This window comes from Lottia gigantea, assembly GCF_000327385.1.
Source record: "Lottia gigantea unplaced genomic scaffold LOTGIsca_103, whole genome shotgun sequence".
Taxonomy (NCBI): domain Eukaryota; kingdom Metazoa; phylum Mollusca; class Gastropoda; family Lottiidae; genus Lottia; species Lottia gigantea.
Window position 1 is genome coordinate 576,769 of NW_008706824.1, and position 22,059 is coordinate 598,827.

Genomic DNA, 22,059 nt, shown 5'->3' on the forward strand with positions numbered 1-22,059 from the left:
AATATCAAAGAAAAAAATTATTTTGATTCTTGTTTCATGGGTTTTTTGTGATTTACTGAAAATGACATCCTTGATCTGACAAAATTCTCCTTCCAAATTGTGTTCAATTTTGGAATGGAAAGGGGTAATTGGTTTAATTTTGTTCAGTCAAAATTTGAATCTGTCGTGCAAAAGGGGTAATGGGTTAGAACTTGAAGCTAAGTAAATTAAAGATGGGTTTCCTTATTTTTTAGTGTCAAATTTAGCAAACTATTTTATTAATTGGTGTTTCTAATAAATTATCATGTATTCTTAATCATATCATGTTCCTATTGCAGTTTTAACCAATCATAAATGTCCATGTATGTACAGTCTGGAAAAGCAAAAAAAGCTTTTTTGATCTTTCTGGATTGGTCACTCATTGGAATTTTACTGATAATTGGAACACCTCTACTTTCTATTCATATAAGTATTAGCATTTTCATTTTCATAAATGAAAAAAGGGAACCCATCTTTAAGAATGATTTTAATCATTGTATTAAAATACCAAAGAAACTAATTTTGTGACAATCTGATTAAAATACAGATCTAGTTGTGTCATTTTTTTTTTTTTATTTGTGGGTTACTACACTCAATCATCCTTCATCTGACAAAATTCTTCTTTAAATTTGTAAGAATTAGATCATTAAAAATTTGACCAATGAGGAGAAATTAATTTAAATTGTCACATTGTGGAAATGTTCATTTTTGATTGTCTATAAATTATGCATATATTAATTAGTTTTCATGTTGAACAACTTGATTTTTATTAAAACTGAATAAGAATTCAGTAGATCATATTAGTCCAGTAAGTATTAGAATGTTAAATCTTGTTATATGATTATTATGTATAATTTGTGGTTATGGGCTGCAATATGTATGCAATATAAGGATGAAAAATGATTTATTTAAATGACACATAGATTATGTGTTAAAAATTCTATACAAGCTTCAAACTTGTCATATGTTTTGGGGCACAGATGTATTTAATATGAAAAATGAAGAAACGTTAATAATTTAAGTAAAATTGTTACAGAGATAAATTACAATAATAAAAAATTTTCATTGTTAAAATAGTGCTCAATACAATTGTAGAGCAATATAGAAAGTACAAGAAAGAAACTCAGAGTTTCACCTTGTGTTATCTGAAGATCATACAGCGTGAAACTCTGAGTAACAACATGATTCAAGATCTCTTTTTAAAATCTCTTAATCTTCAAAAATATTTATAACTGAAGATGGTATTAGTATGATTTTATTTTTGTTCTCTCTTTTTTTGAGGTAGTTTAAGTAGAATAAAGAGAAGATCTCACTTTCCAGGCTGAAATATAGTGGAGTGTAGACTTGTCCAGGGCCTTTATTCTTGAAAACTTAACTTCATATTTTCAAGTGTTCCAGTCATATGATTGGTCAGTCACTTAAATTGATTTTAAATTTAGTTTTGTTATCTAATCAGATTAGTTTATTTCTTAAACCTGGATTTTATTTAAGTTTAGTTTTTAAAAATAAGGTCCCAGATTGAACAAAAGTAGAGCGTAATATGAATTAGTCACTCTTGTTTGTATATATAGTCAAGATTAGTCCCTGACTCTGCTTGCCCTGAATATATTTGCCTAACTAGAATTGGTCTCAAGGTTTGTAAATTTTGGTTTGTCTCAATGTGACACAAAAAGATATAAAGAGTTTTAAGATGTGAGAAATATACTCATTTTCTGTCTGTTAACTTTTAATGTGAATCTGAGACACTGATAGCATCAATTTGCACCATTCCAATTTTCAATCAGACGTCTGTGATTCTTGTTATTTCCATTCAACTAAGCATTTTATGACATCCCTGTCTCAAAAACTTTTATTGATATATAAGAACCTTTATAAAAGTGTTCTCATAAAACACCTAATTTTACAGGAATTGCAAAAACTTTTTAAAAATTTTAGGAAGCGTCTTTACAATCTCTTACAATATGTGTTTCTATGTGTCTCTTTGTGTTTTTTTTCTCATCAAATGTTTTATCTAAAGCTCAAATAAAATTATTGAAATGTTTTATAAGAAATGGCATTTAATGTTTATTTCTTTGTATCTGTGAACTTATCTAGAAGTTGAGGGCTTCTAACTTAACAAACACCTCTCTCTTAACCTTGCTCAGCCCCTGGGCCATAAAACATTTCTCATGCTTAGCTTAGTTTATACTCAAATTCATAATACCCCTTCTATAAAAGGTAAAATTTGTAGATTAAGGTAATAATACCAGTAACATTATGTCCTAAGGAATAGATTGATATATTTTTCCTTGAAACAATCATTTATGCATGACTATTAGCTGTTTCAAATTCGAGTAAAATCTTGCTAAGTATGAAAATAGAGTTTGATCTAACAAATATATCTTAGAAAATTGGCCTGGGAGAGGGTGGTGAGAGAGATGTTGGTCTGGGGTAAAAATATATACCGTTCTGTTTTAGTACATTCAACAGTAAATTGAATTGAAATAATATTTTTTTATGTTAATAGAAAATATCATTTGATGTAAAACTGAAAGAAATTTCCAGTCAAAACTTTTAGGTTGAAATTTCTGGTTATATTCTTGCAAAATTTAGTATTTTTTACCATTCTAAAATCTTCAGTACTATTTTGAAGCTGATTTTCCATTTCATTTAAAACTCTTCATTAAAATGTTGATATACATGGAGAGTTTGATCACAATAAGTCTAATTTCTGGAGTGACAATGGTCTGTATTTGTCTTAATTTATATCAATTCTGTACTTAAATTATACAATATCTACTCTGATAGAATAAACTGATTTATCATTCCAAATTATATTTCTATATTTTTATTAAATAGAGTTTAAGTACCCAGTTTCCCCCTGTTCAGATTGGAAAATAAACCAACGCCCCATGTGGTACAGACTGTGAGAGTTAAAGATCCCTCGACAGTTGTAAATCAAACAAGAGTAGGCCAATGCCACTGTCCTGGCGATTACTCTCATGGCTCACTGTATTTTGTTGTTCGTCTTAGCCCAATTAGGTGCAAAAGAGTAGAGTTTGTTTACATTTCTAGTTTACCACTGTCCATTTGTTTACAGTTCTAGTTTACCCCACTGTCCCTTTGTTTACAGTTTTAGTTTACCACTATCCTTTAGTTTACAGTTCTAGTTTACCACTGTCCCTTTGTTTACAGTTCTAGTTTACCACTGTCCCTTTGTTTTCAGTTTTAGTTTGGCCCACCGTCCCTTTGTTTACATTTATAGTTTACCACTGTCCCTTTGTTTTCAGTTTAATTTACCACTGTCCCTTTGTTTACAGTTCTAGTTTACCACTGTCCCTTTGTTAACAGTTCTAGTTTACCACTGTCCCTTTGTTTTCAGTTTAAGTTTACCATTGTCCCTTTGTTTACTGTTCTAGTTTACCACTGTCCCTTTGTTTACAGTTTTAGTTTACCACTGTCCCTTTGTTTACAGTTCTAGTTTACCACTGTCTCTTTGTTTACCACTGTACCTTTGTTTTCCGTTTTTGTTTACCACTGTCCATTTGTTTTCAGTTTTAGTTTACCACTGTCCTTTTGTTTTCAGTTCTAGTTTACCCCACTGTCCCTTTGTTTTCAGTTTTAGTTTAATTTACCACTGTCCCTTTGTTTTCGTTATAGTTTACCACTGTCCTTTTGTTTTCCGTTTTAGTCTACCACTGTCCCTTTGTTTTCAGTTTAATTTACCACTGTCCCTTTGTTTCCAGTTCTAGTATACTCCACTGTCCCTTTGTTTTCAGTTTTAGTTTACCACTATCCTTTGTTTTCAGTTCTGGTTTACCCCACTGTCCCTTTGTTTTCAATTTTAGTTTGCCACTATCCTTTTGTTTTCAGTTTAATTTACCACGGACCCTTTGTTTTCAGTTCTAGTTTACCACTGTCCCTTTGTTTTCCGTTTTAGTTTACCACTGTCCCTTTGTTTTCAGTTCTAGTTTACCACTATCCTTTTGTTTTCAGTTTAATTTACCACTGTCCCTTTGTTTACAGTTCTAGTTTACCACTGTCCCTTTGTTTACAGTTCTAGTTTACCACTGTCCGTTTGTTTTCAGTTTAAGTTTACCATTGTCCCTTTGTTTACTGTTCTAGTTTACCACTGTCCCTTTGTTTTCTGTTCTAGTTTACCCCACTGTCCCTTTGTTTTCAGTTTTAGTTTACCACTGTCCCTTTGTTTTCAGTTCTAGTTTACCACTATCCTTTTGTTTTCAGTTTAATTTACCACTGTCCCTTTGTTTACAGTTCTAGTTTACCACTGTCCCTTTGTTTTCAGTTTTAGTTTACCACTATCCTTTTTTTCAGTTCTAGTTTACCCCACTGTCCCTTTGTTTTCAGTTTAGTTTACCCCACTGTCCCTTTGTTTTCAGTTTTAGTTTACCACTATCCTTTTTTTCAGTTCTAGTTTACCACTGTCCATTTGTTTTCAGTTTTAGTTTACCACTATCCTTTTTTTCAGTTCTAGTTTACCCCACTGTCCCTTTGTTTTCAGTTTTAGTTTACCACTATCCTTTTTTTCAGTTCTAGTATACCCCACTGACCCTTTGTTTTCAGTTTAGTTTACCACTGTCCTTTTGTTTTCAGTTTTAGTTTACCACCGTCCCTTTGTTTACACTTCTAGTTTACCACTGTCCCTTTGTTTTCAGTTTAGTTTACCACTGTCCCTTTGTTTTCCGTTCTAGTTTACCACTGTCCCTTTGTTTTCAGTTCTAGTATACCCCATTGTCCCTTTGTTTTCAGTTTAGTTTACCACCGTCCCTTTGTTTACATTTCTAGTTTACCACTGTCCCTTTGTTTTCAGTTTAGTTTACCACTGTCCTTTTGTTTTCAGTTTTAGTTTACCACCGTCCCTTTGTTTACATTTCTAGTTTACCACTGTCCCTTTGTTTTCAGTTCTAGTTTACCCCACTGTCCCTTTGTTTTCAGTTTTAGTTTGCCACTATCCTTTTGTTTTCAGTTTAATTTACCGCGGACCCTTTGTTTTCAGTTCTAGTTTACCACTGTTCCTTTGTTTTCAGTTCTAGTTTACCCCACTGTCCCTTTGTTTTCAGTTTTAGTTTACCACTATCCTTTTATTTTCAGTTCTAGTTTACCCCACTGTCCTTTTGTTTTCAGTTTAATTTACTACTGTCCCTTTGTTTTCAGTTCTAGTTTACCACTGTCCTTTTGTTTTCAGTTCTTGTTTACCCCGCTGTCCTTTTGTTTTCAGTTTTAGCTTACCCTACTGTCCCTTTGTTTTCAGTTTTAGTTTACCATTGTCCTTTTGTTTTCAGTTCTAGTATACCCCACTGTCCTTTTGTTTTCAGTTCTAGTTTACCCCACTGTCCTTTTGTTTTCCGTTTTAGTTTACCACTGTCCTTTCGTCTTCAGTTTTAGTTTACCACTGTCCTTTGTTTTCAGTTTTAGTTTACCACCGTCATTTTGTTTTCAGTTTAATTTACCATTGTCCCTTTGTTTTCAGTTTTAGTTTACCCCACTGTCCCTTTGTTTACATTTCTAGTTTACCATTGTCCCTTTGTTTACATTTCTAGTTTACCATTGTTCCTTTGTTTTCAGTTTTAGTTTGCCCCACTGTCCCTTTGTTTTCAGTTTTAGTTTACCCCCACTGTCCCTTTGTTTTCAGTTTCAGGTTACCACTGTCCCTTTGTTTACAGTTCTAGTTTACCACTGTCCCTTTGTTTACAGTTTTAGTTTACCACTGTCCCTTTGTTTACATTTCTAGATTACTACTGTCCCTTTGTTTTCAGTTTAATTTAGCACTGTCCCTTTGTTTTCAGTTTTAGTTTACCACTGTCCCTTTGTTTTCAGTTCCTGAATATAGTTTAATAGAACCATAACTTTCCATTTGTTTAGACCGAGTCCATAATGGTGTCCATCTTGACTCCTAACTCCGTGAGTCATGTCGTAGGTGTTAAACTGGGGAATATTTACACTATCTAAATATTTACCGGTTTCTTTCATGAAACGCAACACGTCAACTTTTCTTTGTGGGTAATGATTGGCTTTAAGAAAACCGTAATTACTCGGGGTGGCCCACAATAACTTTGTCCTCGAGTGTTGAAATGACGAGTGAAGTTTTTTCAAGGGTTTCAGATATGATTCAATAACCGCTGTAGAGTTATAATTGTCGTGAACACCAACTCCAAAAAATACCAATGATTTGGAAGATTTTGAAACTTATTTAAGAAGCTGTGCGGTCTCATTCAGATTCCGCACATTCTTGTATACCCTCATAATGAGCTTCACCCTTCCACCGCACACTGTGATATCTCTTATGATGTAATGGCGACATGACCTGTCTATTAATATCGCCATATTTGAACGCTTTTTCCGCTTTTCTGAAATAGAAAAATACAAAAATGAATAAAACAATTTGCAAGCCACGACCCACCTAGTGTCTGTCATCAAGGGTCGGAAGTCAGTGAGTCGATTGTCATTCTTGTACCCCGATTTCCAAACCCGGTCCAGAGTTGTCGAGACAATGGTAGCTGTATTTATTCAAATACACATGTTGCTCTTGATTGGGTGGTTTCGAATGGACAGAAAGAAACAACTATATTTTACAAGTCTAACAACTTAGCTTCACAGTTAAGAATCCTTTCTGCCAGCTGGTCCTTGGCCAAAACTCTTGCCATTGACCTTTCCTGGATTATCCGTACCCATTTACAGCTGGGTCGACTGGAATTATGATTGAAGATGACTTATTCAAGGTTATCGTACTATCTTATCACACATCGATCGAGATAGGAACCCAAAGCCGCCATTTGCTCGACGTAGCCAAGCAAATGATGTCATTTAAAACCCAACGCTCTAACCCCATCCCTTAATAAATTGTTTGGTTTAATGGTTTACCTTTTGGAATGTGTAGGTCCAACGCTCCATCTATATAGTTATTCTGTAGTAATAACAACAGAGCGATAAAGATGTGTCGCACCATAGAATCTCCCATAAAAACCATCACATGGTCTGACAACAACTCACAGGCTTCGTTTTGATTGTACACTTTTACCGTACATCTTCTGTCAAAGGGAATCCAATCTGCATATTCAGCAATAATTCTTGTCCGTAGATCCAAACAATTGTCACAGATACACTCATCTGAGTGACTGGGGTTTTTACACTTTTTTCCACTGCTACTAATAATGATATGAAATAACGGAGTTCTACCTTCGTCATAGTAATTTTTATGACAACGACTTGTACAATACACACACGACTGGCTGGCTTTTGGGGGCTAGTTAGTTGGTAAATGACAGTGCAGGTAGTAATACAGTCTTTATTGTTATAGTCTGACAACTAATTAAGAAACTAATCCAACTGCAATCAACAAATCGACAAACCCCAAGCTTGAAATCAGTTATTAGGCTTATTAATTACCATTCAACAGAAGGCACTGAAACAAGATTAAGATTAGTGTAATTGGTAAGAGATTAGCGTGGTTGAAATTAACTATTCAATTGTTGTTACTGACATAAGTTAGGACAAAAGATTAGCAGGCCCGTTAATTAAATAAACTAGCTGACTATTACCTAGTCTCTGATAGATATTATACTAGTCTGAAACTAACTGACTCTTACCTAGTCTCTGATAGATATTATACTAGTCTGAAACTAGCTGACTCTTACCTCGCCTCTGATAGATATTATAATAGTCTGGAACTTACTGACACCTACCTAGTCTCTGATAAATATTATACTAGTCTGAAACTAGCTGTCTCTTACCTAGTCTCTGATAGATATTATACTAGTCTGAAACTAGCTGACTCTTACCTCGCCTCTGATAGTTATTATACTAGTCTGAAACTAGCTGTCTCTTACCTAGTCTCTGATAGATATTATACTAGTCTGAAACTAGCTGACTCTTACCTCGCCTCTGATAGATATTATAATAGTCTGGAACTTACTGACACTTACCTAGTCTCTGATAAATATTATACTAGTCTGAAACTAGCTGTCTCTTACCTAGTCTCTGATAGATATTATACTAGTCTGAAACTAGCTGACTCCTACCTAGTCTCTGATAGATATTATACTAGTCTGAAACTTACTGACTCTTATACCTAGTCTCAGATAGATATTATACTAGTCTGAAACTAGCTGTCTCTTACCTAGTCTCTGATAGATATTATACTAGTCTGAAACTAGCTGTATCTTACCTCGCCTCTGATAGTTATTATACTAGTCTTTAACTTACTGTCTCCTACCTAGTCTCTGATAAATATTATACTAGTCTGAAACTAGCTGACTCCTACCTAGTCTCTGATAGTTATTATACTAGTCCAAAACTAGCTGACTCCTACCTAGTCTCTGATAGTTATTATACTAGTCTGAAACTAGCTGACTCCTACCTAGTCTCTGATAGTTATTATACTAGTCTCAAACTTACTGACTCTTACCTAGTCTCTGATAGATGTTATACTAGTCTCAAACTTACTGACTCTTACCTAGTATCTGATAGATATTATACTAGTCTGAAACTAGCTGAAACTTACCTAGTCTCTGATAGTTATTATACTAGTCTCAAACTTACTGACTCTTACCTAGTCTCTGATAGATATTATACTAGTCTGAAACTTACTGACTCTTACCTAGTCTCTGATAGATATTATAATAGTCTGAAACTAACTGACTATTACCCAGTCTCTGATAGATATTATACTAGTCTGAAACTAGCTGTCTCTTACCTAGTCTCTGATAGATATTATAATAGTCTGAAACTAGCTGACTCTTACCTAGTCTCTGATAGTTATTATACTAGACTGAAACTTACTGACTCTTACCTAGTCTCTGATAGATATTATACTAGTCTGAAACTTACTGACTCTTACCTAGTCTCTGATAGATATTATGCTTGTTTGAATCTTACAAAACAATGCAAGATTAGCAGGCCCGTTAATTAAATAAACTAGCTGACTATTACCTAGTTTCTGATAGATATTATACTAGTCTGAAACTAGCTGACTCTTACCTAGTCTCTGATAGATATTATACTAGTCTGAAACTTACTGACTCTTACCTAGTCTCTGATAGATATTATACTAGTCTGAAACTAACTGACTCTTACCTAGTCTCTGATAGATATTATAATAGTCTGAAACTAACTGTCTCTTACCTAGTCTCTGATAGATGTTATACTTGTTTGAATCTTACAAAACAATACAAAATTATTTTCATATGAACAAAGTACTTGAAAGAGAATGACTTTTAAGTTTATGATTTGTTTAGGTTCCTATTTGTTAGAATCAAACCAACTTTTTGTATATTTCTGAATATGTCTGTTGAATAGTAAATTTTTATTTTCAAGTACCCTAACACTTATCGCTCAGTAGTGCGTGTCGACTTTTTGTTTACATGTCCGCGAACTGTAACCATATAAGCTGGATTACCATTAACAATGGACGAGGACTTGTCATCTACAAACCAACTAACTATCCAAGCGTGCATTGGACAAGTAGTTGTTTGACCAGGTAGCATGTGGAAGGTAAGCGCTGTTTTTTCTTTTCTTTTTTCATTGAAAAAGTTTTTTGATTCTTATCGAATGTAACATGGGATAACAAATTGTTTTATTTATTTTGACTTTTGCATGTTAATTCCTAGAATTCGAATGGTATATTACATCCGAATATCACGTCGGACGAACTGGGTAGGGTCACATTTGTCGGACTAGATCGTAGGTTTTCAACCACAGGGACATGACCCAAGGTCGGGATAATTTTCACTTTTCTTTGGCTATGAAAAAAAAACTTCCAACTACAATATATTAATTATACAACATCTCATATGATGACTACACTATACACAGCCTAAATTAACATTGTCTAGAAGTAGGCTTATAGAGAATTATTACTATCAAACTATGCGAGAACGTGCCCGATATCCAATCGTAGATACGCTTTCTATATTTGGGGACATCATATTCATGTTGATTCGATTTGGGGACACATAAAAAAACAGGTTGAAAACCACTGTGCTAGATAAATACTAAAGCCACATTGAGGGGAAGAGATTGTTGTAAACTGATGAAACGTTGCGTCACCTTTTTGAGATGCTCCGATCCACTTGTGGTTCGCTAGTTTTTGAGAGAATTTTCAACGTGTTCAAAACCACATTTCGCATAAATTTTAGTATCTTTACAAAGTGGAACCATAAACGAGTCCATCAAGACATTATTCCATTATAACGTTATCAAGTAAAATGATTAACAACAAAAAACAATATAATTTATAAGATCTTAGAAGCCATAGGGAAGATCACCTTATAAATTGTATTGTTTATGTTGTTAATCATTTTACGTTACCTGTATGTGTTCCGAAACTTAGTATGTAATAAATGCAGAAGTATAGTATATCTATATATCTTAGTGTTTTATTATTATCTTGATCTAAAGTAGATTGGCTCTCTTTAAGAACCGGTTACCAATTGAATTAAATTCTCTGTCCTCTACATTGAATGTCCCGCATTGTACACTGCATGGTATTGAACCAAATAGAGTCAAATCGATTTCAAAATTCCAGTTTGTTATTATTTTTTTTGTTTTCCAGATACGGACCATCCTTTCGCCTCAAAAAGTACTCCTGATCATCCCATGTTTAATATTATTTCTGGTCTACTTCAAACTGGTCGAAGTTCCGCAGCCATCCAAATCAACAGAATCACTTGTAAATCAGAAACTACGACAACTTAAAGAACATGATTTGCTTCCCAAGTTAAGTAAACCCAAAACTATTGAAATTCTGCAAAAAAGTCCTGCAGTTCCCCCAGCTGTGCTTCCATCTTGTCCTAATGTTCTGACCAACATGGTACAGGGATATTGGAAACAGAATTCAATGACACCAGACCAGCGTAAAGAGATCGATCATTTTTTGAATGTATTAGCACGATATGAGGCTGTACCACCGAACTTCCAGAGAACAGATCTAAAATGTGGTAACGTTACATATCCACTACCCTATAATAAGTGGATCCGAGCGGTCTGTGATAAACATGGAGCTACCCCGTGCTGTTATAATAATAAATGTGTTTCTATGACATCAGATGAGTGTATCTGTGACAATTGTTTGGATCTACGGACGAGAATTATTGCTGAATATGCAGATTGGATTCCCTTTGACAGAAGATGTACAGTGAAAGTGTACAATCAAAACGATGCCTGTGAGTTGTTATCAGACCATGTGATGGTTTTTATGGGAGATTCTATGGTGGTGTCTATATCGCTCTGTTGTTATTGTTAAAGAATAACTATATAGACGGAGCATTGAAACCAAATACCCCAAAAGGTAACATTATTTTTATTATTTATCAAGGAGTGGGGGTATGTTACCTTGCCTAGCTAGCTATTATTATTTATCAAGGCTAGATATTATTATTTATCAAGGAGTTGGGGATATGTTACCTTGCCTGGCAAGCTATTAATATTTATCAAGGAGTTGGGGTATGTTACCTTGCCTGGCTAGCTATTATTATTTATCAAGGAGTTGGGGTATGTTACCTTGCCTGGCTAGCTATTATTATTTATCAATGAGTTGGGGTATGTTACCTTGCCTGGCTAGCTATTATTATTAAACAATGAGTTGGGGTATGTTACCTTGTCTGACAAGCTATTATTATTTATCAAGGAGTTGGGGTATGTTACCTTGCCTGGCTAGCTATTATTATTTATCAAGGAGTGGGGGTATGTTACCTTGCCTGGCTAGCTATTATTATTTATCAATGAGTTGGGGTATGTTACCTTGCCTGGCTAGCTATTATTATTATCAATGAGTGGGGGTATGTTACCTTGCCTGGCTAGCTATTATTATTTATCAAGGAGTGGGGGTATGTTACGTTGCCTGGCTAGCTATTATTATTTATCAAGGAGTGGGAGTATGTTACCTTGTCTGGCTAGCTATTATTATTTATCAAGGAGTGGGGATATGTTACCTTGCCTGGCAAGCTATTATTATTTATCAAGGAGCGGGGGTATGTTACCTTGTCTGACAAGCTATTATTATTTATCAAGGAGTGGGGGTATGTTACCTTGCCTGGCTAGCTATTATTATTTATCAATGAGTTGGGGTATGTTACCTTGCCGACAAGCTATTATTATTTATCAATGAGTGGGGATATGTTACGTTGTCTGGCTAGCTATTATTATTTATCAAGGAGTTGGGGTATGTTACCTTACCTGGCTAGCTATTATTATTTATCAAGGAGTTGGGGTATGTTACCTTACCTGGCTAGGTATTATTATTTATCAAGGAGTTGGGGTATGTTACCTTACCTGGTTAGGTATTATTATTTATCAAGGAGTTGGGGTATGTTACCTTACCTGGCTAGCTATTATTATTTATCAATGAGTTGGGGTATGTTACCTTGCCTGGCTAGCTATTATCATTTATCAATATGTTATCTTGTCTGGCAAGCTATTATTATTAAACAATGAGTTGGGGTATGTTACGTTGTCTGGCAAGCTATTATTATTAAACAATGAGTTGGGGTATGTTACGTTGTCTGACAAGCTATTATTATTAAACAATGAGTTGGGGTATGTTACGTTGTCTGACAAGCTATTATTATTTATCAAGAAATGGGGGTATGTTACGTTGTCTGACAGGTTATTATTATTTATCAAGAAATGGGGGTATGTTACCCTATCAAGTTTGGTATAGGAGCTTGGGTATGATTGAACCCTATAATAATACAAGTTGGATTCATTTCGCATGACCACTAAACATGGACTGGTTTCTATTGGAAACTATTCAATTAAGACGACGGCTAAATTGTATTTATGGGTGATTAACGATCTTCAATCATACTAAAACATTTATGGGAAAAGTGGACATTGGAAATGTTTTTTTTATTATTTTGTTATTATCCATTTTGGGAAAAGTGGACATTGCAAATGTTTTTTTTATTATTTTGTTATTATCCATTTCAGAAATCCGAAAAGAATGTTCAAATATGGAGATATTAACAGACAAGTCATGTCGACATTATATCGCAAGAGATATTACAGTGTGCGGTGGAAGGGTGAAGCTCATCATGAAGGAATATAAGCGTGTGCGGAATCTGGATTTGACTGCGCAGCTTCTTAAACAAGTTTCAAAATATCCCAAATCATTGGTGGTGTTAGGACTTGGTGTTCACGACAATTATAACTCTACAGCGGTTATTGAATCATATCTGAAACCCTTGAAAAAACTTCACTCGTCATTTCAACACTCGAGGACAAAGTTATTGTGGGCCACCCCGAGTAATTACGGTTTTCTTAAAGCCAATCGTTACCCACAGAGAAAAGTTGACGTGTTGCGTTTCATGAAAGAAACCGGTAAATATTTAGATAGTGTAAATATTCCCCAGTTTAACACCTACGACATGACTCACGGAGTTAGGAGTCAAGATGGACACCATTATGGACTCGGTCTAAACAAATGGAAAGTTATGGTTCTATTAAACTATATTCAGGAACTGAAAACAAAGGGACAGTGGCAAACAAAAACTGAAAACAAAGGGACAGTGGTAAACTAGAACTGAAAACAAAGGGACAGTGGTAAACTAAAACTCAAAAAAGGGACAGTGGTAAACTAAAACTCAAAACAAAGGGACAGTGGTAAATTAAACTGAAAACAAAGGGACAGTGGTAAACTAGAACTGAAAACAAATGGACAGTGGTAAAGTAGAACTGAAAACAAAGGGACAGTGGTAAACTAGAACTGAAAACAAATGGACAGTGGTAAATTAAAACTCAAAACAAAGGGACAGTGGTAAACTAGAACTGAAAACAAATGGACAGTGGTAAAGTAGAACTGAAAACAAAGGGACAGTGGTAAACTAGAACTGAAAACAAATGGACAGTGGTAAATTAAAACTCAAAACAAAAGGGCAGTCGTAAACTAAAACTGTAAACAAATGGACAGTGGTAGACTAAAACTCAAAACAAAGGGGCAGCGGTAGACTAAAACTCAAAACAAAGGGACAGTGGTAGACTAGAACTAAAACAAAGGGGCAGTGGTAGACTAAAAAACCCAAAATAAAGGGTCAGTGGTAGACTAAAATCCAAAACAAGGGAACCGTGGTAGACCAGACCTGAAACCAAAGGGAAGGTGGTAGACTGTGATTTGTATTGGTTGCGAACTACGTTCCGTGGGTGTTATTTCCATGTGCACCATGCATAGTTTCGTGTGGGATAGTTGGTTGAAGAATTCAATTTTGATTGTAGCTCCACATAAGTTCTGATTATAACCCGTTGCTCGGGGAATCGATAAATTTAACATGAGTTAATATAAACTCACAAAACTTGTGGGGGCTGTCATCTTGTTCCTGTTCTAAACAGGTAGTAGATCAAATATGCTGAATGGTAGTTATCTCCCTTGATAGAACTGAAAGCATCATTACACAAAATTCAACTGTAATTCGCAGACTATTTCTTTGTTGTAAACAGGGTATAATAAGGCGCTTCGTAGTCTAGCAGAAAATTTAGGACAATTACCATTTAGATCATTCAATTCAGTCTAGTTGTATTCTCTTACATGAAAAAGGTTGCAAGGAAAACCTAAGAGAATATCACCAAATAATAAGATTTTTGGACGGGTAGTGCAATCGATCAAGGAACCTGAAAGGTACATGTATTAGAAAGGAAAACGTTGAAATCCCCTGCTATAGACATCATAGTGATGAAGAACAGGACGTAAAACTCCATTCAGACGATTTGTTATTAACCAATTAGAGTTTGAGCGATGAATTTAATTATTTTAGAATACCAATTAATATTTTGTAAGATACAAGCGTTTACGTGATATTGGCACGATCTCACCAGATCATGTGTAACCACCATCTTGTTAATTTCCTGTTACCATGGAAATGAGTAAACACAATTTGAGAAAAGTACCAACTTTGTCGCAGACTTTCACTTCGTTTCAGTTTTAATTGGTTTCAATTTCACTGTTATCAACACCAAATCAACACTTTCAAAATGTCATGTTTGGTCTATCTCGGTTACAATGGCTTTTATTTCACTTGACAGTCAGGGGCGTCATTGTACTGAAAGTTTGTGGGTAGGGGTTTAATCAGTTTTCAGTTGTCGCATGATACAGCATGACTTTATTGTCTCTGTGTGGAAGGGTTGATCTCTAGCCAATCAAAGGCATAGTAGGAGTTGCATAAAACAACAAAACTTAACCCTTAAAAGACTAACACTCCAGTTCTTTAACGTCACAATACCCCGGCCTCCCTGGGCATAGTCCAAAACATCTACTTCTATGTCGGCCTCTGATAGATATTTTGGCAGTTGAAGACTGGAATAACCGACAACTTTCAAGATAGCTTTCAGAGACTGGAATAAAGGCAATTATTTCGGCATAGCGTCACAATCGCCCTGTTTTAGAGTGAAAAATGTGTTCAATGATAATAGCTTCTGTGTTGATGTGATTATCTGGAGCATTGTCCCCACATCGATTACTTAACTGCAATGTTTCAACCTAAAATTCTTTAAAAAAGTGAAATACGATAGAAATATGTAATAATTTCGAACATGTTTAAGAGACGATGCCCCGTCCCCTATACCCATGCCTATGTATACAAGGGTTCGAGGTTAACAGGTAAAGGAAAATTTGATGTAATTGAATGGTTAAGGTAGAAAGATCTAAATAAATACATCATTTACATTGACAACAATGTGTGAAAAGAGCATCAGTCAATACAAGTAAACATTAGTTTAATAATGGTGTGAATATCGTTAAGATCAATACACCTCCTGTATCTCTTTCTTTCCATCAGGACACCACAAGTCATCGTTAAAATCAGGTATTTCTGAGACAAAATAGAGGAAAGTTTTGCGTCTTATCTTAATGGTTCATTCTGACATAGCGGAGCAGAGCATAGAGAAATTATTTTTGAAAGAGAAATAAAACTTTTTTTACCTTAAGAAGACGCCTATCGCCTAGGGTTTTTGTAATGGGAATGAGTTTTCTATCTTATCATTCTGCGAATAGATGAGATACGGTGTACGATGCGGGGTTAGCGATATAATGGAAAAAATAAGTGATTCCTGTGTCCATCGTACATCAAGCCTCAACTATTTACAGCTAAAAGCCTTATTGTGATCTGAACGATTTCTTTGACCAATGGAGATATTTAAATCAACGTGCAATAAACTGAATTTAAACTTCAATGCTTTTTTGAAAAGTCAGACTTGATTGTTCCCAGGGGCATGCAACATATATAGATGTTAAGTTGCAGTAATAGTATTGCACGGATGTCAGAATTTTTTCATGGGGGGCAATTAATTTTTTCAGCTACGAGTCTGAAATGAAGTCGACACATATAAGTCGACGCATATAATGTATACGCTAGCTCCCGGAACATCTAATTCTAATAATTCTCATTATATTTCAATCGTTAATGGGGATAATATGAAATATAAACAGTCCGCAGTAACAGTGCGTCAAGTAATTGTCCCGTACTACTGAACTGAAAATGAGAAACCGTACATGTTGGAAGTTATTTTAAAGATGGATTTCCTTATTTTTTATTGTTAAATTAAGCAAACTATTTGATTAATTGGTGTTTTTAATGAATTATCATGTATTCTTAATCATATTGTGATCTTATTGCATATAATTAAGAGTTTTAACCAACCATAAATGTTCACATAAGTACAATCTGGATAAACAAAATAAGACTTTTTGACCTTTCTTGATCAGTCACTCATTGGAATTCTGCTGGTAATTCTCCTCCAATTTAGCAATTATGAATTAATTATGGAGACAAACTGGTATTTTTCCAAGTCATTAGAACACCTCTACTTTCTATTCATATAAGTATTAGCATTTTCAATTTCATAAATAATAATAAGGGAACCTATCTGTAAGTAATATCAGTGATAAGTCATTTAATTTCAGTAATATCAATGTAAAGGATACGACAAAAATAACGACAGGTTGATGTTTTCATTTTTATTATGTGATAAAGATTCCTGTATGTGAAACGTTGCAGAAATTAAACAAAAAGAGTAGTATATCATTAATAATGTTCTTATTTACTTACTATGTTCTTTCTTCTTCTATATGTCATTTAAATATTATAGGTTTGTTTACTTTTAAATGAGTTACTTCCCTTTACTTACCTAAACTGTTATAGATTCCCTGGGTTCACAATAAAAGTTCAATGCGGAATTAAACATTGTTCTGGATCACCAATGTCTTTAAATGAAATGTGCACCAAAACGGGCCATATAGCACCTAAATACATTTGAAATATAAATTTAAATAATATAGAATTAAACCACGGCCAGAATATATCACACTAGTGGTAATAATAAATATAATTATAATAAATAAAATGATAAAAACCATTTCAAAGTGAATACGTCACAATTTACTTTAATCAAAATAAGGGAAAATTTGATATTAGCTTGTTTTATAAAAAGCAAAAAGCTGAAACAATGATCCAGCACGGTAGAAATGAAATGAATGGAGTTTTATATCCAGCACGGTAGAAATGAAATGAATGGAGTTTTATATCCAGCACAGTAGAAATGAAATGAATAGAGTTTTATATCCAGCACGGTATAAACGAAATGAATGGAGTTTTATATCGAGCACGGTAGAAATGAAATGAATGGAGTTTTATATCCAGCACGGTAGAAATGAAATGAATGGAGTTTTATATCCAGCACGGTAGAAACGAAATGAATAGAGTTTTATATCCAGCACGGTAGAAATGAAATGAATGGAGTTTTATATCCAGCACGGTAGAAACGAAATGAATAGAGTTTTATATCCAGCACGGTATAAACGAAATGAATAGAGTTTTATATCCAGCACGGTAGAAATGAAATGAATGGAGTTTTATATCCAGCACGGTATTAATGAAATGAATGGAGTTTTATATCCAGCACGGTAGAAATGAAATGAATGGAGTTTTATATCCAGCACGGTAGAAATGAAATGAATGGAGTTTATATCCAGCACGGTAGAAATGAAATGAATGGAGTTTTATATCCAGCACGGTAGAAATGAAATGAATGGAGTTTTATATCCAGCACGGTAGAAATGAAATGAATGGAGTTTTATATCCAGCACGGTATTAATGAAATGAATGGAGTTTTATATCCAGCACGGTAGAAATGAAATGAATGGAGTTTTATATCCAGCACGGTAGAAATGAAATGAATGGAGTTTTATATCCAGCACGGTAGAAAGATGCATCTATGCCGGATAGAAACTGAATTTCGACATAAATAGAAATGTTAAGGTTGTCGGTATAGGTTTCTTACATGAAAATCCCCAAATCTCTAGGGGCTGAAATAAATTTGTATACCTAAGTTGAAAAAATACTCTTATATGTGGGATTTCAGTACATATATAAATGCAAGAATGTTCTATCTGATGAAAAAACCGCCAAGCCGTAAGTATTGGACAACAATACGAGGACTCGTGTACTATAGGCTGTGAACTTAAAGATCATCGATAGTTGCAATCGCTTATGCCGCTGTCCCGAAACATTTCTCTCATTGTACACTGCATGGCGTTGCCTGTCCTTCATTAACCAAATCACACACAGAAAAGTTCGATTTAAACTCTTATTTTGATTGTAGTGTCACATTGAAAAATTGCTTGTTGTCATTAAAATACCCAATTATTCCTATCAGGTGAGAAATCTTTGTAAAGTTTTAGAAATGTTATGATAGCGGTACCTGATTTTTAAAGGTAATGTAGTTAATATATCAATTAATACCTATTTAACCGTCAATTTGAGTAATTATATCAATAGATGCTGCATATTGAACAATGGTGTAACTGTAAATATCCACCAATACTCTCGTCTTCACCTGTTTCATATCAGACCAATCTTTAAAAATTCATACAAGACGCTATAGTGACACTATTGTTTTTATTCCTACATTATCACATTTCCCTGTACACAATCCTAGTGAAAATCAAATATTCAAACTCAAGCGATATGTCATAGCAATTTTAACATTTGTGCATTGGAGACAAACATACCGCCACGTGACCACAATGTTTTGACACCCAAAGATGCCATAATTAGTGAATACCGACGTATTTATTGAATTAATAACCCCCATTTTACTTTTCTTATAACATTATTAATTATGTAGAGGAATCTCTTTTCACAATCTCTCGCTTTTATTGAATTATTTTCGTCACGCTCTGTGACCCATCTCTTCATAACGCTACGGATTCAGCGCTCGTATGTGACGTCACAAGCGTGCGTACTGATGCAGTGAAAATATTCCCACACTTGAGTTTTCATTCATAAATTTGTTATCGTGTTGTCCTCATCCCTTACTACAAAACCCTTGTATTGAAATAAAAATATACTCATTTCATTCATTCATCTCAATCCGCGCGCTGCACAAAAACGATGATTGGCAGGTTGATGTGGTCACGTGACTGTGTATTACTACATGAAAAATAGAATATGATGGCAATAATTGCTAGAGTTTTTAATATTAAACAAACTCTGTATAAATTATGGTAACAGCCTGAGAAAACTTTCATATCTTCAAGAAGCTGGTCGAAGGCATCACGACTATTCAGAGAACCTGGAAGGTAATGACAACTTCTATTCAAAATTTGTATTATGTTTTTAAATTCACTCGGATATTAATTGTAATAATTATAAAACTTGATTAAATTATTTTTATTTTATATCAAAAGATTAATTCATCTTAACATTAAATTACTTATGAAATGTTCTTAATTTTAAGTAAAGCAAAAACAAAATACTTATAGGCAATAAAGAATATTTGTTATAAATTTGAATATTTGAGGGCTGATATTTTGGACGGTGAAGTATATTGGACAGGAAGTGCTAACAGAAACTTGGCTACGCCATTGTATGCCAAATTTTTTCACCTTGTTTTTCAGTTCACTTGCATCCTTTTTCCAACTTGAAAATATTTCTTTTCACAGGATTTTGGGTGCCAAATTTTGTCATTTTTGTTGTCTAAGAATTCTTTTTCTGATTGCATCTATCCAACCAGACACTTTTGTAGTTAGTCACATATTTTTGAAAATGAAATCAGTTTGAAATCTTTGAACTTCGTTAGTCATTCATAAATTCTTATTGTCTTTTTTTTTCAAATTTAAATTTCCAGACGTAAAGAATTCCAGAAAGATAGCTGAAACTCACTGAAGTTACAGAATTCATGGTGGAATGATTTCAAATGAAGAATCAAAAGAAGTAGAATGTGAATATTGACTAAGGATCTCAGGTTTCTGATTGTTTTGATCATAACTTTGACTAAGTCATGTGAAGAGAGTAAATAATTCAAGATAAAGTCAGGGTGTGGAACCATCTCGGTCTCTATTAGTGTTTGATTCTCAGTTAGATAATAGGATTTCATTTATATCGAACCCTGGTTAAACTAACTGGCGCTGTGGATTATCAATACCCTCGGTTGATCGGAGAACTGTGGATAGTCAAATTCCTGGAATACAAGATTGTGTTGACCTTTGGATGATGATCTACAAGATTTAACTGCCACGACACGTCGGAGCTGATGAGAGTCCCACAACAGTGAATATTTGTTGGCTGTTTGCATTTCTTGATAATTGACTGCCTGGAACCTGACTGCTGTTATTGTGAGGAACCTTGCGAAAAGCAGATTTTGGATTTTGTTACTGTACACTCTCTCTCGCCTTGATTTCATGTGCGGCCATTGTTAACATCCCAAATTTCAGGAGTCCAATTCAGTACAGAATTTATTTCTAGTTTGTGAAAAAAAAATATTTAAAATACAGTTGAAGACTCTTAAACGAAGGCGTTGATTCAGTCGCTTTAACTAACTCAAGCGAAACCGAGTCTCAAGATACCTGAACCTGCAAGGAACAATTCAGAGCAAACATCAATCGATGAACCGAAATGACTTCAGGGTTGTTTAAGGATAGATTCCAATAAAAAATACATGTAACTACATATAATTGGTAAGCAAATAAATGACAATCTTTACCGAGCAGATATATTGCTGTTATGTTCGCGATATAAGTTCATCTTTCGCAAGTTTGGGATATAATAATCATCATCGACCTTTGTGTGGTCGCTGCGCTTAAGAATTCACAGGTACTCTATGAACAAATTATTTTTATGGAGAATTACACAACTATGGATGTGAACAGAAAACCAGAATTTTTATCACTTGACGTTTCATTGGATTTTAAAGACGAACGTAAATCATTCCGTTGCCCGCAATGTAAATACGTAACGGACCGCAAGAACAATTTGAAGAGACATATAATTACGATGCACCAGGAGAGTTCGAAATCGTTGGAATGTTGTGGTGTTTTGTTCAAAAGTAAAGCGTTATTAAGGGATCACGTTAGTTTATTCCATAGAGGAGGTTACTGCTGCCAGATTTGTGGTCGTAATTTTTGCCGAAAAGCCTTGCTTCATCGACATCTGACGGTACATAGTGGACAGAAAGACTTTTCTTGCAGTCAGTGTGGATATGCTACGAGTCATAAAAGCAATTTAGAGCGTCACCAAAAGGTCCATCTTCGCTGTGGTGATGGTAGTCACATGCTCGACCATTCGTCCGATGAAGATCGCTGCCACACCTTTCATGCAGAATCCAGAAGCGGTTCTTTCCGTAGAAAAATGTGCAACAAAAATACTTATCGGCATCTGCTTTTACCAAAACGGCTAGCTCATACTTACCATTCGGTACCAAATTCTGGGAACGAGTCTCCCAAAGAAGACACTTGCGAACTTGTGCCTGATTTTGTCGGTTGTGGAAACAAAATGGAACACAATACAGATATTTCAAAGAAAGCTGTCATTCCATCAGTCCCCGACGAAGATCAGTTTTCACAAGACTTACCAATACCCAAAAGACACCATCAGTTAACTAGAGTCGGGAATTCTAAGAGAATGTTTTATAGACCATATAAGTGTACTGTCTGTAACCGACATTTTAAATACCAGCTGGAGTTTTTCAGGCACCAGTGTTTAACACGAGAGAGGCACCAACCAACTCTGCCTTTTACTAATGCTTTTAAAAGGAAGAAGCTCGAGACAGTGCAAGGTAAAG

General features: G+C 34.6%; 5 protein-coding genes across 5 annotated transcripts; 3 read left to right on the top strand and 2 right to left on the bottom strand.

The window, feature by feature from the left end:
• Positions 1–3,554: 3,554 nt before the first annotated feature.
• On the top strand, positions 3,555–5,558 carry LOTGIDRAFT_136103 (hypothetical protein; the record flags this gene model as incomplete). Its single annotated transcript, XM_009046598.1, has 5 exons — positions 3,555–3,687; positions 3,846–3,899; positions 3,963–4,022; positions 4,212–4,271; positions 5,398–5,558. Coding segments are annotated over 5 exons (468 nt in total), but the record flags the coding sequence as incomplete, so codon positions are not given.
• Positions 5,559–6,226: 668 nt separating this feature from the next.
• LOTGIDRAFT_170761 (hypothetical protein) lies at positions 6,227–7,203 on the bottom strand (the record flags this gene model as incomplete). The annotated part of the gene is made up of 2 exons (XM_009046599.1): positions 6,227–6,365; positions 7,037–7,203. The coding sequence occupies 2 exons, from the start codon at positions 7,201–7,203 to the stop codon at positions 6,227–6,229; spliced, it is 306 nt and encodes a 101-aa protein (XP_009044847.1).
• A 2,295-nt stretch (positions 7,204–9,498) lies between these two features.
• Positions 9,499–11,257, top strand: LOTGIDRAFT_170762 (hypothetical protein; the record flags this gene model as incomplete). The annotated part of the gene is made up of 2 exons (XM_009046600.1): positions 9,499–9,507; positions 10,568–11,257. The coding sequence occupies 2 exons, from the start codon at positions 9,499–9,501 to the stop codon at positions 11,255–11,257; spliced, it is 699 nt and encodes a 232-aa protein (XP_009044848.1).
• Positions 11,258–11,909: 652 nt separating this feature from the next.
• On the bottom strand, positions 11,910–12,633 carry LOTGIDRAFT_84274 (hypothetical protein; the record flags this gene model as incomplete). The annotated part of the gene is made up of 2 exons (XM_009046601.1): positions 11,910–12,041; positions 12,463–12,633. Coding segments are annotated over 2 exons (303 nt in total), but the record flags the coding sequence as incomplete, so codon positions are not given.
• An 8,501-nt stretch (positions 12,634–21,134) lies between these two features.
• Positions 21,135–21,524, top strand: LOTGIDRAFT_136122 (hypothetical protein; the record flags this gene model as incomplete). The annotated part of the gene is made up of 1 exon (XM_009046602.1): positions 21,135–21,524. A coding segment is annotated over one exon (390 nt), but the record flags the coding sequence as incomplete, so codon positions are not given.
• Positions 21,525–22,059: the final 535 nt, after the last annotated feature.